At 36.4% G+C, this 14591-nt stretch overlaps 1 protein-coding gene across 4 annotated transcripts in view; it reads right to left on the reverse strand.

The window, feature by feature from the left end:
- The window catches only part of TPD52 (tumor protein D52), a 230156-nt gene that overhangs the window by 139017 nt on the left and 76548 nt on the right, over window positions 1-14591 (reverse strand). For all 4 annotated transcript variants that reach the window (XM_063079380.1, XM_063079377.1, XM_063079375.1 and 1 more), the window contains exon 2: window positions 8634-8749. In XM_063079380.1, the coding sequence (XP_062935450.1) occupies window positions 8634-8749 (116 nt within the window). The remainder of the gene's footprint in view (window positions 1-8633; window positions 8750-14591) is intronic.

Genomic DNA, 14591 nt, shown 5'->3' on the forward strand with positions numbered 1-14591 from the left:
CTAGCCCAGCACATCAGAGCTACAATTCCTTAATTCAACACACACACACACACACACACAATGACCTTAAAAGCATAAAGGAGAGCATGATTAAGAATCTCTGATGTAAATCTAAATAATGAGTAGGAAAGTTACTACAAAGCTACAGTAATGGAGACTGTGTCATACGCAGCATAACAACAGACATATATACAGATCAATGGAATAGAATTAAGAGCCCAAAAATAAACCCAAATATTTATAATCAACTGATTTTTGAAGGTACCAAGACAATTCAGTTTGGAAAGAATAGAATTTTTTCCAGCAAATGGTACTTGGATAACTGGATTTCCATATGCAAATGAATGAAGTTGAGCCCTTAACTCAGAACATATACAAAAATTAACTCAAAATAAATCAGACCTAAATGTAAGAGCTAAGCCATATAACTCTTAAAAGAAAGCACTGAAGTAAATCTTCAAAACTCTGAATTAGGCAATAGTTTCTTAGATATGCACTTAAAGAACAAGTCACCAAAAAAACCCTGATAAACTAGACTTCATCAAAATTAAAAACTGTTGTGCTTCAAAGGACACTATCATGAAAGGTAAAGAGATAACCAACAGAATAGGGGAAATATTTTCAAATCATATATCTGATAAGGGTCTAGAGTCCAGAATACATAAAAAAACTTACAACTCAATAATAAAAAGACAACCCAATTTAAAAATGGACAAAGGACTTAAACAGACATTTCTCCCAAGAGGATATACAAATGACCGATAAGCACATGAAAAAATGCTCAATACCATTCATCATTAATTAGAGAAATGCAAATAATCAAAATGACAGACATTACAAGTGTTGGCAAGGATATGGAGAAACTGAAACCCTTAGATACTGCTGATGGGAATTTAAAATGATTCGTTTGGCAGCAAGATAGTTTGATAGTTCCTCAACAAGTTAAATACAGAGCTACCATATGACCCAGCAATTCCACTCCTAGTTATACAACCAAGAGAACTGAAAACATAGATCCACACAAAAACCCACATACAAATGTTCATAGGAGCATTATTCATAACAGTCCAAAAGTGGAAACAACCTAAATGTTCATCAACCAACGAATGGATCAACAAAATGTGGTGTATATACACAATGGAATATTATATAGCCATAAAAAGGAGATACTGACAAGTGCCACAATATGGACGAATCTTGAAAACAATACACTAAGTGAAATAAGTCAGTCACAAAGGACCACATGTTGTATGATTCCATTTATATGAAATATCCAGAACAGGCAAATCTATAGAGATAGAAAGTAGATTAGTAGTTTCCAAGGGCTGGGGAGAAAAGATCGTGAGTGACAGTTAATGGGAACAGAGTTTCTTTTGGGGAAAATAAAAATGTTCTGGAAATAGATACAGGTGATGGTTATACAACCTGATGTAAAACTTTTCCAAAATGAAAATCATCATTTGTTTTAAATGCAAATGATTTTTATTATATCTAATTATTATTACTAAATATTATTACTATGCTGTAAACAAGAGATAAGAGTAATAACATATCTACCATATCTCATGAGGTTTTTGGAAGAATTGAATAAACCTCTGAAAAAGAATGAATACCATACAAATAAAAGGATAAATGCAAAGGTATTAGACTTCATGAAGACCTGGATATAAGACTCAATGCTGCTATACATTAGCTGTGTGAGCTCAACCTTTCTGACCCTGGATGAGTCAATGGTTTCATCCATGATACCTAAAGCATAAGCAGCCAAAGAAAAAAACAGATAAATTTGACTTAATCAAAATTAAAAACTTCTGTTCTTTCAAGAACACTATCAAGAAAGTGAAAAGAAAAACCCACAGAATGGTAGAAAATATTTACAAGTCATATACCTGATAACTTCATTTGTTAAACAGTTATATAACCTATTTAGAGATTTAGACCTGTTTCCTCCTATATCAATCATGATGATAATAGTCCCTGCCTCATAAGACTGCTATGATAATTAATGAAATAATACATGCAAAGAGCTCAGGTCAGTGCCTGCCACATAGTGAGCAGTTTGTAGACATTGGGTCTACAGGTCAAGCATCCCTAATCTGAAAATCTAAAGTCCAAAATCTTACAAAATCCAAAACTTTTTGAACACAAACATGAGGACACTCTTGTCAAAGGACATGCTCATTGAAGCACTTTGAATTTTGAATTTTAAAATTAAACTAGGGATGCTCAACCAGTATATATATGCAAATGTTCTAAAATCAAAAAAAAAAAAATCCAAAATTTGAAACACTGCTAGTCCTGAGCACTTTGGATAAGGGATATTCAACCTGTATTATTATTTTGTTCATAATGAAATAATAATATTGAGAGCTTGCAAGGACTTGTAAAAACTACTCTCATACCTACACTGTGAGAAATCTTCTGGATAGCATTTTGGCCATGTTGGTGTATATGGGAATGCCCTTAAAAACCATTAGACCCAGGGATAATTCTACTTCTAGAACATTACCCTAAAGAACTAATTAAAGATCATAAAGGTCTACATCAAACTATTTTCATCAAACTTCATAACAGCATAAAATGGAAACAATCTAAATGTTTATAAATATGTCCATATAGTGAAAATAAGCTTGCAGAATTAAAAATGGGCTATGCAGCAATTTAAAATGGGGTTGTAGAAGATTATTTATTGGCATGAAAAAAATTTATTTTGAAATTCACTTAAGTGGGAAAAAGTTACAGATGTGTATTCGAATGCCTTCTTAAAATATAGAAATAAATTATAGGAATATATACATAGAAAAGGTATAAACAAATTACCTAAAATTTTCACACTGTAGATGACTTTAATATTATTCAGTATTTTTTAATGTTTCTACAATAAACATAACTAGTGGGGAAATTGTTTTTGTTTTTCTTTTTAAAATACTAGCCATGCATTAAATACTCAGTATTTTTAATCCTTACTCTCTTTATAAGGCTTATCACCAATGTGCCTTATCCATCCTATCCCTACCTAGTTTATAAAACCTACGTAAAGAAATAGATAGTACAACTAGACAAAAATCAGTAAGGAAACAGAGTACTTAAACACCACCATAAACCAACTAGACCTAACAGACATGTATAGAACTCTCCAGCCAAAAACAGTAGAATACACATTCTTCTCAAATGCACATAAAACATTCTCCAGGACAGAGCTACAAAACAAGTCTAAATAAATTTAAAATCATATAAGTATATTCTCCAACCACAACAGAATAAAACTAGAAATCAAAAACAAAAAGAAAGCTGGAAAATTCCCTAATATGTGGAAACTAAACAATACACTCTTCAACCACCAATGGGTCAAAGAAGAAATCACAAAGGATATTAGAAAATACTTTGAGATGAGTGAAAACAAAGACACAACATATCAAAACTTATGGGATGCAGTGGAAGCAGTATCAGTGGGAAATGTACATCTGTAAAAGCCTACAATAAAAAAGAAGAAAGATTTCAAATCAATAACTAACTCTACATTTGAGGAGTCAGAATATAAAGAGCAAACTAAATCCAAAGCTAACACAAAAGGAAGGAAATAATAAAGATTAGAGTGAAGATAAACAAAATGGCAATAGGAAAACAGAGATAATAAATAAAACCAAAAGTTGGTTCTTTAAAAAAGATCAACAAAATTGACAAAACTTTAGCCAGACTGACAGAGGAAAAAAAACAGAGAAGACACAAATAACTAAAATCAGAATGATAGTGGGGACATTAATACCAACCTTACAGAAATAAAAAGTTTTACAAAAGAATACTATGAATAATTGTATGCCAACAAACTAGATAACCTACACTAAATGGACAAATTCCTAGAAATATACAAATGATCAAAACTGACCCAAGAATAAATAGAAAATCTGCACAGATCTATAACATGTAAAGAGATTGAATCAGTAATCAAAAACCTCTCACAAAGAAAAGTCTAAGACCAGATGGCTTCAATTGTTACTTCTACCAAACATTTAAAGAACATCTATCCTTCTCAAACTTTTCCAAAAAAGAGAAGAGGATAGAACACTATCTAACCCATTATAATAGGTCAGCATTACCCTAATGCCAAAGCCAAAGACATTACAAGAAAACTGCAGTCAATGTCTCTTATGAATATAGATGCAAGAATGACAACAAAATACTACAAACTCAGAAGCATATTAAAAGGATTATACAAAATGACCAAGTTGAATTTATCCTAAGAATGTAAGGATGATTCAACATATGAAAATCAATGTAATATATACCACAATAATAGAATGAAGAAGAAAACCACATGATCATCTTAATAGGTAAAGAAAAAACATTTGACAAAATCCAACACTCTTTCATGAAAAGGCACTAAAAACTAGGAGTAGAAGGGAACTTCCTCAACATGAATAAGTGCTTTTATGAAAAACTGACAGCTAACATCATACTCAAGGGTGAAAAACAGAAAGCCTTCCCCCTACAAGGGGTGCCCCCACTTTCACCACTGGTATTCAACATTGTACTGAAGCTTTTAGCCAGAGCAGTTTGGGAAGAAAAATGAATAAAAGACATCCAAATTGGAAAGGAAGAGTAAAACTATCTTTAATCACAGATGTCGTGATTTTATATATAGAAAATCCTAAAATCCACAATAAAGTCTATTAGAGCTCATAAACAAATTCAACAAAGCTGCAGGATATAAGACCAACATGCAAAATTCAGTTGCATTTCCATACAATAGCAATGAATAATCAGAAAAGGAAATTTTAAAAACAATTCCATTTTCAACAGCATCAAAAAGAATAAAATGCTTAGGAATAAATGTAACTAAGTAAGTATAAGACTTGTACACAGAAGACTACAAAACATTGCTAACAGAAATTAAAGCAGACCTAAATAAATGGAAACACAATTCCATGTTCATGGACTGGAAGACTTAATACTGTTAAGCTGGCAATATTCACTAAATCAGCCTATAGATTCAAGTGCAAGTCCTATCAAAATCCCAATGGTGGGCTTCCAGGCAAGATGGTGGAATAGTCTGGTCCCCAGCCATCACTCTCTCCCCAAAATCAACCAATTTACAACTATAAAAAAACAACGATGGCCAAGCTGGGGCTGCTAGAACTCAGGGGAAGAGGAGGAGAGACCTACAGTGTGCATAAAAGTGGGAAAAGCCACGATGAAAGAAAAAAACCCTTCTACCATTTCAAGCCCAGCCATGTCCAAGCTGGAGCTGCTGAGTGCACAGAGCAGAAGTAGGCAAAAGCCGCAGCTATGCCCTTCAGATGAAATTGCTTGGAGGCAGCAGGGGAGAAGGGGGCCTTGGTGGCTCCCAGGACAGCAAGACCACTAATAGGGTTTCCGCAGACCCACACAGCAGTGAGGAGCCATAACAACTGAAAAAAAGGAGCCATTCAGAAGCCAGTGAGTCATCGCAAGGGACTGGCCCATGGCCCACCCCATAGGAAGTGTTTGCAGCACAGGCGGTGGGGGAAACAGGCCCACGAGGAGAACACTGGGGCACAGCAAGGACAGCTGATCTGCCCTCCAGTCAGCATAGGATCACTCAGCCGAGAATGGTCAGGAATACAGAATTGCATGGGGTACAGTTTGATGAAAAGACTCAGGCCCAGACCAGAGTTTCCACACAACCCAGGTGCACCAGATCTCTCGAGAACTGGAAGTACCTATAAAGTCAACTATTAAAACCTGAGCTGCACAAAAAACCTGCCCCAGCAAAGCAGCAATTTAGCTCAACCACAGGTCTCAAGTGCTGGTCCCCACAGGAAGTTCCTGCATTTTAGAAGTAAGCAAAGGACAACAAATTAGTTCCAGTGCAGAGTTTAAATGGTGGGAACAGCAAATAATCCAACAAAGAAATGAAAGAAAAAACAAAGTACCCAAAACCAGAGACAAAGTTTCATATTAAGTAGTAAAGGTCTCATTTCACCAAAGAACACCTACAACACCTAGAAGGACCGGAAGACCCCTGGGTTACCAAGCCAGAAAGGGTGGAGGGCCAGGGGCCTCAGCAATGCCCCCCAACATCTGCAACCAATCATGAGTGTGGGGGACAAGGGCCTTGGCCACGACCCCCCCGACACATGCAGCCAACCCAGCGGCGACCACCAAGCTGCTGCAGGAAGTGCCCCAGGCTCTCCCGACCTGGAGAGGTGAGGGGCCTCAGGCCTCAACCACGCCCCCCGACACATGCAACCAGCCCAGCAATGACCACCAAGCTGCAGCAAGAAGGGCCCCAGGTTCCCAAGATGGGACAGTGCAGGGTGAGGGCTTTTGCCACACCCCCCTGACATCTGCACCCCACCCGGAAACGACCAAGCCACCACTGGAAGCCCCCAGGTCTCCCCTGTGGGAATGAGGGGGTGCCACAGGCTTCAATCCCACCCCTCATCTTTCCTCCTTCTTCCATCCCATTCCTTCCCCTTTCCCCTCTCCCCCTTCCTCCCAGCTGCTCTCCAACAACATCCTAGAATGTAAAAAATAATATTAATAAAATTACATTTAAAAAAAAAAATCCCAATGGCATTTTTTTTTGTATGGGTGGAAAAGCAGATCCCAAAATTCATATGGAATTCCAAAGAACCTTGAATAACAATTTTGAAAAATAAGAAAAATGTACAGTTCTCATACTTCTACACTTAAAAACTTACTACAAAGCTACAGTAATCAAAAAAATGTGGTACTGTCATAAGAACAGACATATAGATGAATGTAATAGACTTGAGAGTACAGAAATAAACCCATATATCTACGATGAATGGATTTTTGACAAGGATGTCAAGCCTATTCACTGAGGAAAGAATAGTCTCTTCAACAAATGGTGCTGGGAAAACTAAACATCCACTTGCAAAAGAATGAAGAAAGACACTTACCCCAAACCACATACGAAAATTAACTCAAAATGGACCAAGGGCTTAAATGTAAGAGCTAACAATATCAAAGTCTTAGGAACAAACATAGGGGTAAATGTTCATTATCTGTTATTTGGAAATAGATTTTTAGATATAACACCAAAAGCACAAGCAACTAAAGAAAAAGTAAATTGGACTTCAGCAAAATTTAAAACTGTTGTACATCAAAGGACACTATCAAGAAAGTGAAAAGATAACAGAATGGGTGAAACTGTTTGCAAATCATATATCTATAAGGGTCTAGTATCCAGAATATATACATAACTCTTACATCTCTCAATGAACAAACAACCCAATTTTTAACATAGGCAAAAAAGTTGAATAGACATTTCTCCAAAGAAGATATACAAATGGCCAGCAAGTACATGAAAAGATGATCAATATCATTAGTCGTTAGGGAAATATAAATCAAAACCACAAGATACCACTTCACACCTCCTAGGACAGCTACAATCAAAAAAAGACAGAAAAATAACAAATGTTGCCAAATGTGGAGAAATTGCTGATGGGAATGTAAAATGACGCCACTGCTGTGGAAAACAGTTTGGCAGTTCTCCCAAAAAAGTTAAACATGGAATTACCATATGACAAAGCAATTCCACTCCTAGGTATACCATATATGCAAAAGAATAGAAACTAGGTATTCAAACAAGTACTTTTACATAAATGTTCCTAGCTCACTATCCACAACAGTCAAAAGTGGAAACCACCCAAATGTCCATCAACGAATAAATGGATAAACAAAATATAGTGGATACATATAATGGAATATTATTCGGCCAAAAAAAAAAAAAAGAATGAAGTAATGACACATCGAATGAAGTACTGACACACTGAATGAAAAAAAGGAATGAAGTACTGGCACAACAAAGCACAAGGATGAACCTGAAAACATTATGCTAATTGAAAGAAGCCAGACACAAAAGGTTATATATTACCTGATTCCATTTGTATGAAATATCCAGAAAATAGTTATATTCCATAGAGACAGAAAGCAGATTAGCTGTTGCCAAGAAGCTGAGAGAGGGGAGACTGAGAAGTGACTGCTTAATGAGCATGAGGTGAAAATGTATGGAACTTGAAAGAGGTGATAGCTGCACACTATAAAATGTGCTAAATGCCACTGAACTATACACTATAAAATGGTAACTTTTATGTGACGTAAATGAAAGGGAGGGAGGAATTAAGTAAGTTAGTTAGTTTGAAAGTGCCCATCTCCACAACACAGCCCAGGGTAAAGCAAAGTCACTGGTGCAGCTGAAGAGCCAAGTGTGTGAGACGTCAGTGAGGTGCCTTCACAGATATTCATTGGTCCTTCTCACTTCCATTCCTTCTTCATACCCTACTTCTCAGATCCCATATATACCTTTTCTCATATAAAAACAAACTAATATGTTTCTATCTCACTACCATTAGTGTTTAGGGAAATATAAATCAAAACCACAAGGTACCCCTTCACACCCACTACGATGGCTATAATCAAAAAGACAGAAAAATAACAAATGTTATTTCTACCTCCTCTCTCTATTCTATCTCCTCTCCCCTACTCAAGACCTCGAGGACATGTAAACACACGGGGGTTTCTCTCCCCTGCAGCTCACCATAAGATGTCACCGTGTTCTTTAGAAACACGAACTATGACTCACTCCAAGTGCAAAATATGAAGTTCCAAGAGGAGTGGTTTTCTACCTTTGCAAGTTCTCTTCGTAGCTCCTCTTGCTCCTCTTCTGATAGGGTCTCCGGGGCACTGACTGTGGCAGCAACATCTTCTCCTTCCTCAGGGACTGGGTCTGTTCTCAGCAGACCTTGTTTTAAAAAAAAAAAAAAAAAAAAAATTAAAAAGTCTGTAAGGTGTGAAAGCAAAGTTCTCCTTCAGGTTCCTCCACCATCCCAGCCAAAATCAAGCCAATCGGGCTAGATCCAGACATCGCCTTCAAATAGCCTGGCTCTCCCAGTAAAGAGCAGAAGAAAAGTCTGGGCTAACCACAAAAAACCACCAATTCAGACACCGCCAAATATGAATTTAGAAAATATAGAATTCTCTCAGCCTCTATGCACAAACTCAGTCACAGCACAGTTACTACAGAACAAAAGAGTTAGAGGCCAGGAATGAGGCTTTAAAATGCTATATGAGTAAATCAGTATAAATTAGATGAAAGATTTTAGCCCCCAGACACTAACCCCAGGGAGCAGTTTGTACATGACTTTAACTCCCTGTGGTAACCAGATGCCACATTTAACAACCTCGTGAAGGAACACCGCTGAACAAACTAAATGCCCCGAAGAAATAATATTCCGTTTTCTCCCATAGTTAGTGGAGGTAGGAAACTCCTTCTTGTAGCTTTCTTAAGAAATATATTTCATCCAGATGCCTTTAAGAAAGAATCCTATGTATATATTCAGAGACATGACCAACAACCACGTTGAGACTTTCCACATTTAAGACCAAACCCACTGGGCCCATTCCCTGGACCAGAGCTCATCAGGAAGAACTCTGTATCAGTGCAGGGTGGCCAGGGAGGCAGCTGTCCTCAACCCTGCCCTGCTTTCCCACCCAATCCCCACCCACAAGGCTTAGATGAGACCAGCCAGGCACCCCAACCTCGGGTGCAAAACTGAAGGGGTATTAAAAAACCTCAGTACAAATAATATTTTAATACAACATTTTTTAAAAAATCAAAATTGAGTCAAAAAATCCATGATGAACAAAATACAAAAATTTAAATAGGAGTGGTATTGCTGATTTTTCCTTTTGCCTCAGGCTCCAAAATGGCTCCCCATGAATGGCACTAATACAGATCTTATATTTATTTAAAATTTTTACATTTCCTTCCTCATGGATTTTTTTTTTTTTTTTTGCATTACTTTTGATATTAACATATTTGATTACTGACCTTTTTGGCATCCCCTTAAATTTTACACCTGCAGCACATGCTTATTGGCGTCACTTGCCGTAACCTAGCCAAAGTTCTGCCCATTTATTTCCATGTCACAGGTTTGGGATTTCAGTCTCCTCTGGCAACAGATTTTTTTTGCACAAGGGACCAGGGGCAGGTTTCCTGCTCTTTGTCTCTACCTGATTGTCATAGCCACTGTAGTTGTGGGGAATAACCAGCCAGGACCATTTCTGAGAAGTGCCAGTTCAGCCCTATCAGCAATGTGGCAACCTGCCCAAAGCAAAATGCCAGGTGGCAGATGAAGAACTTAACAGGCAGGCAGACAGGAAAACACAGAGAGGATAACCACACTGTTGAACACATAGCCAGTGTCATGGCAAAATTAAAAGCATAGGAATCAATGAGATGCATACATACATTATGTACAAGTTACAAAGGCACTTGGTAAATAAAGGGTCTACTGTACATTAACCACTTAATGGTAGTTAATAACTATAATAACAATAATCACCAGCATGACAGTACCAAAATAATGCCTACCTGGAAGGTGTTTACAGAATTTCCTCAAATTTTTAGATTATGCAACTAATAAAAACTACCTTACTTTAGTTACACTTTTCTACATATGATAATATGGGACATGCTATTGATTTAGAAAGGTTTTATAAGTCTATGGTATTCTCTGGATTCTTCTAAAGGCTGATTGCCTTTTTTCTTCCCTCTGTTCAGTGTATGGCTTGTATTTTTCTTATTAGCCATGGGTTACATTTGGTTTTGGTAAAGAGTACTTTTGTTGTTGTTTCAAACTGGATTTTACTGAGAAATCAATCAAATTGAGCTATCGATAATTTAAAATTTTGGTCACTCATTTCAGACTTCACATCATTCTTGCTGAAACTCTACTTTGTAAGAAAATAATCTAAGTGATACATTTTCAAAAATAACTTACCTGAACGTTTTAACTGATTCAGGCCCAGCCCAAAAGTTGTCTGACTGGTCCAGCCCATTCGCGGAGAGTCTCTGAACAGATAGAGCTCTCCTTGAGATGGTAACTAGTTACTAGCCCCTGCTGTTTTCCTCATTCCCTGGTGTTCTCCCTTCACAGGGCTCACGCAGGCCTTTTTCACAGGCTTGTCCTGAGCATCCAGACAAAGGAATTCCTTGCAAAGGGGTAACAAATTTTAGCCATCATTTGGGAAGATTGTGCACCCCGTAGTACTCAACCAATGAGGAAGCGGGGGGAGGGACTTGCGAACTAGGAAATAAATTGCTTGCTGTAGACCTTTTCCACGTGCCTGCTCTTCAGACACCCAAACCTTATGAGGCCGTAATTAAAGTCTTGCTTCACTGTACCTCGTGTCTCCACATCCATCCTTTGTCACTGGAAGGGTGAGGGCATTTCTCACAACTAGAACATTTTTCTTCTTTTTTTCTTTTTGGATGTGACGGTAAACCTGATTTTTGTCTGATGTCAAAAAGCCTTCGTACTTTACAATTTTAAGATTCACAGAGGCTTAATTTGATATAAAACAAAGGTTTCATTCTACTCAGGAAAAAGCATCTTCTAGTATATGTTTTAAATGTATCTTTGTCCTCATACACAGAAAGTTCTTAATTGATTTTACAGGCTGTATGCTTGATGTTTTATAAGCATAACATTTTTATGTTTTTAAAAAAACAAACTATATTTTACTCTTCTTTCTTGATTCCTAATATTGTACAACATTTCACAGATGGAAATCAGCAAGATGGAATAGTTAATGTATTTTTATTCCTTAAAGAGTTAGAACACATAGTTTCACCTTACAGCAAGAGGAGGGGTACAGTGAAGGACTGTATCAGCCACAAGCAGGGCAAAAACCATAAATACTCAGAATGAATCACCTGTTACGTAATAGATGATTTCTGTAATGTCCCCTTTTTTCCTAGGTCTTGAGGCTGTGACTCCATTAAACATACAGTATCATAATGTACAACAGTTTTTTTCAAAGACCTTTCCTGTAGAATATTAAATATTCTACCATTGAAAAGTTTGGATGTATAATTTGTGATGCTTTAGAAAAATATTCTAAGCACAAAATAAACTCTTCTAAGCACTTCAGTAAAGCTGAAGACCAACAGGATTTCTAGTTGCATATTTGAAAGTATGTTTTACTGTTTTGTGTTTAACAATATTCAGATAAATAGTTGTGTCACTATATATGTTTTTGATATGTGTAATCAAAATGGTAGTCTTATTCTGTTACTTGAGATGAATGAAACTAATTCTCATTAATCAAGCATTCTATTTTCTGTTGTAGTATACATATTATTGACAAATTTTAATTAAAAAGAAAACATTATGTTACAGAAAATTAAAACTAGGCTGAATGGATAAGATAGGGTCTTAATATTTCAGAAAACATAGTCTCACAATTATTGAATATTCTCACTGTGGACTTCTGAATAATTAATTTCTGTTACTCTCAGAGGCTTATAAAAACTATATGGGATTATTTACAAACGGCTCAGGAAGGAATGAGGTGCATTACCAGTAACATTCTAGAGAATTCTGGCCCACCCACCCTCCATAATTGTTCAGCTTCACCACTGAAATATTGTAAAATCTGGAAATATTGGAAATGTAGTATTCTAACACATATTGCCTAAATACTTAATAATTATCAGCAGGACTAAAAAACATTTTAATGAAGATTCTTGGGTATATCTAATAGCTACTACTCACTGAGTATCTATTGGAGCTTTGCTAAGTTGTTTTCCTGTATTAATTCATTTAGGCCTAACAACTACCATGTAAGACAGGTAAAACTATGTATTTATGTAAATTACTTTTGATATGGGTCTTTTATTAATAAAATCAATGATATGAGTTGGAAATTAATGAGTGGTTTTACTGACTGTGTAACTCTAAAATTTTAAATTGAACACCCTTACAGATTTAAGTATGTAGGTATTTTATATCTAGCAACTTTTGTACTTATTTGAAACCACTAAAACTAGAGCAACAATAAATTTAAGTTGGAAGTTTGATAATATAGTAGCAAGGTCAAATTATATTTGAACAGTATCTAAAATATTCTCTTTTAAAACAATTGTTCATTTTGATTCGTTAATTACAAATGGTGACACTGTCAGTATTTTGTCTGTTAATTATATCAGCTATCTCCTTTCTAAAAAAAAAAAAAAAACAGAATTGTTAAAGGCATCATAGTAACAGATAAAACAATACAAAAAGCACAAATTGGACTGGCAAACAGGATATGTTTAAGCTCGTGAATGCATACAATACAAAATACCTGACAGGTACAAACAGTAGGTGGAAAAGTTTAAGGAATAATTGCTTCTGCAGGTCTCCTCTTCCATTAATTACATTTACATAATTTTTTCATTTCATGTTTACTTTGATAGAGAATTTCATAGTGTGGAGTATACTATAAAGCAAATGTATTTCACAGGGCCTATTTTCCAAAACCCTGTAGTCTCAGGTTTAGCTTAACCTTTTGGAATTACATATAGAAATGTTAACCTTCAAAAGACAGGAAACTTTCCTCAGGATAAAGTCTTTGTACACAGCAAAGTTGCTGGCTCAAGGACAGACAAGTTACTTGATTGATATGTAAACTACTGGGGAAGCTGTGTAGGGAAAGAGAATGTTTGCTAAGACCAAGCTTTTGTTGGTGGAGGAACTTAAGCTTTTGCAAATTGCATTATGGAATGTCACCTTGCTTGTTTCACTGATGTTACCAGCCTCTATTGCTAAACCCCACCTATGTTCTTTTCCTGTAACTTCCTGGTCTGGGCAATAAATGTGGGGAAAGAACCCAGTTCATGGTTAATTTCCAAAGGAAGGAATGCCTCTCTCTTGATGGTTCCAGGAAACTAACCCCTTTGGGATCTCTCACTGCTCAGAAGAGATGGCCTTTGAGTAACCCTTTTTGTAGCTCTGTCACCCAGGAGAAGAGAGGTGACAAATCCATGTGAGGCAAAGCAACACATAGAATGATAAGTTATTTGATCACCAGTTCTTTATTTGTCCTTGGAACGAATGTTTGTGCCTGCTGAATAATAACTCTTAAATTTCTGACTCTTCAAAAAAAAAAAAAATACTGAAACAGACTGCCCAAGTAGTATTTCTATAGTAGAAATCTGATCATGTCATTCTTCAGCTTAAAATCCTTTAGTGGCTCCTTCCTGTTTTCAAAACAAAGTTCAACCTCCCCCCACCTTACGTAGCACACAGGCCTTAGTGCACACATCTTCTGCGCTCTGTCATTGGCACCTCTTACCACAACTCCAGCCAAGTCACACTGTGAACAAGATGCTGTACTATGTACTGGCAGAAACCATTTCCGAGGATCTGTGTGTACTTGTAAATTTATCCTCTATGTCAAATTATGTGACACAGGGAGAATGAGACTGAAAATGGGAAATGAGCATACAAGTAACAATCATATAAGACAACATAATAAGAACGAAACAGGGTTACCTATAAACATTCTTAATTTTATTTTTTAATGTTTTGCTCAGAACTCTGAAGTTCTCCAGTAAGAAGAACAGGACCCAAAACAAAAACAAAAACAAAACTCAGGTGCTAAACCATGCCTTAAGTAGCAAAGATTCTTTCACGCTTTTTAATAAACACCATTTTGCAAAACTACTATATAAGGGGAAAAATACAGTATCTGATTGCTAATGATGTTTTATGTGTACTGCCCACTTCCAAAAAGAATCCAGGAGGATTCTGATACTA

Source organism: Cynocephalus volans, chromosome 15, assembly GCF_027409185.1.
Source record: "Cynocephalus volans isolate mCynVol1 chromosome 15, mCynVol1.pri, whole genome shotgun sequence".
Lineage (NCBI taxonomy): Eukaryota > Metazoa > Chordata > Mammalia > Dermoptera > Cynocephalidae > Cynocephalus > Cynocephalus volans.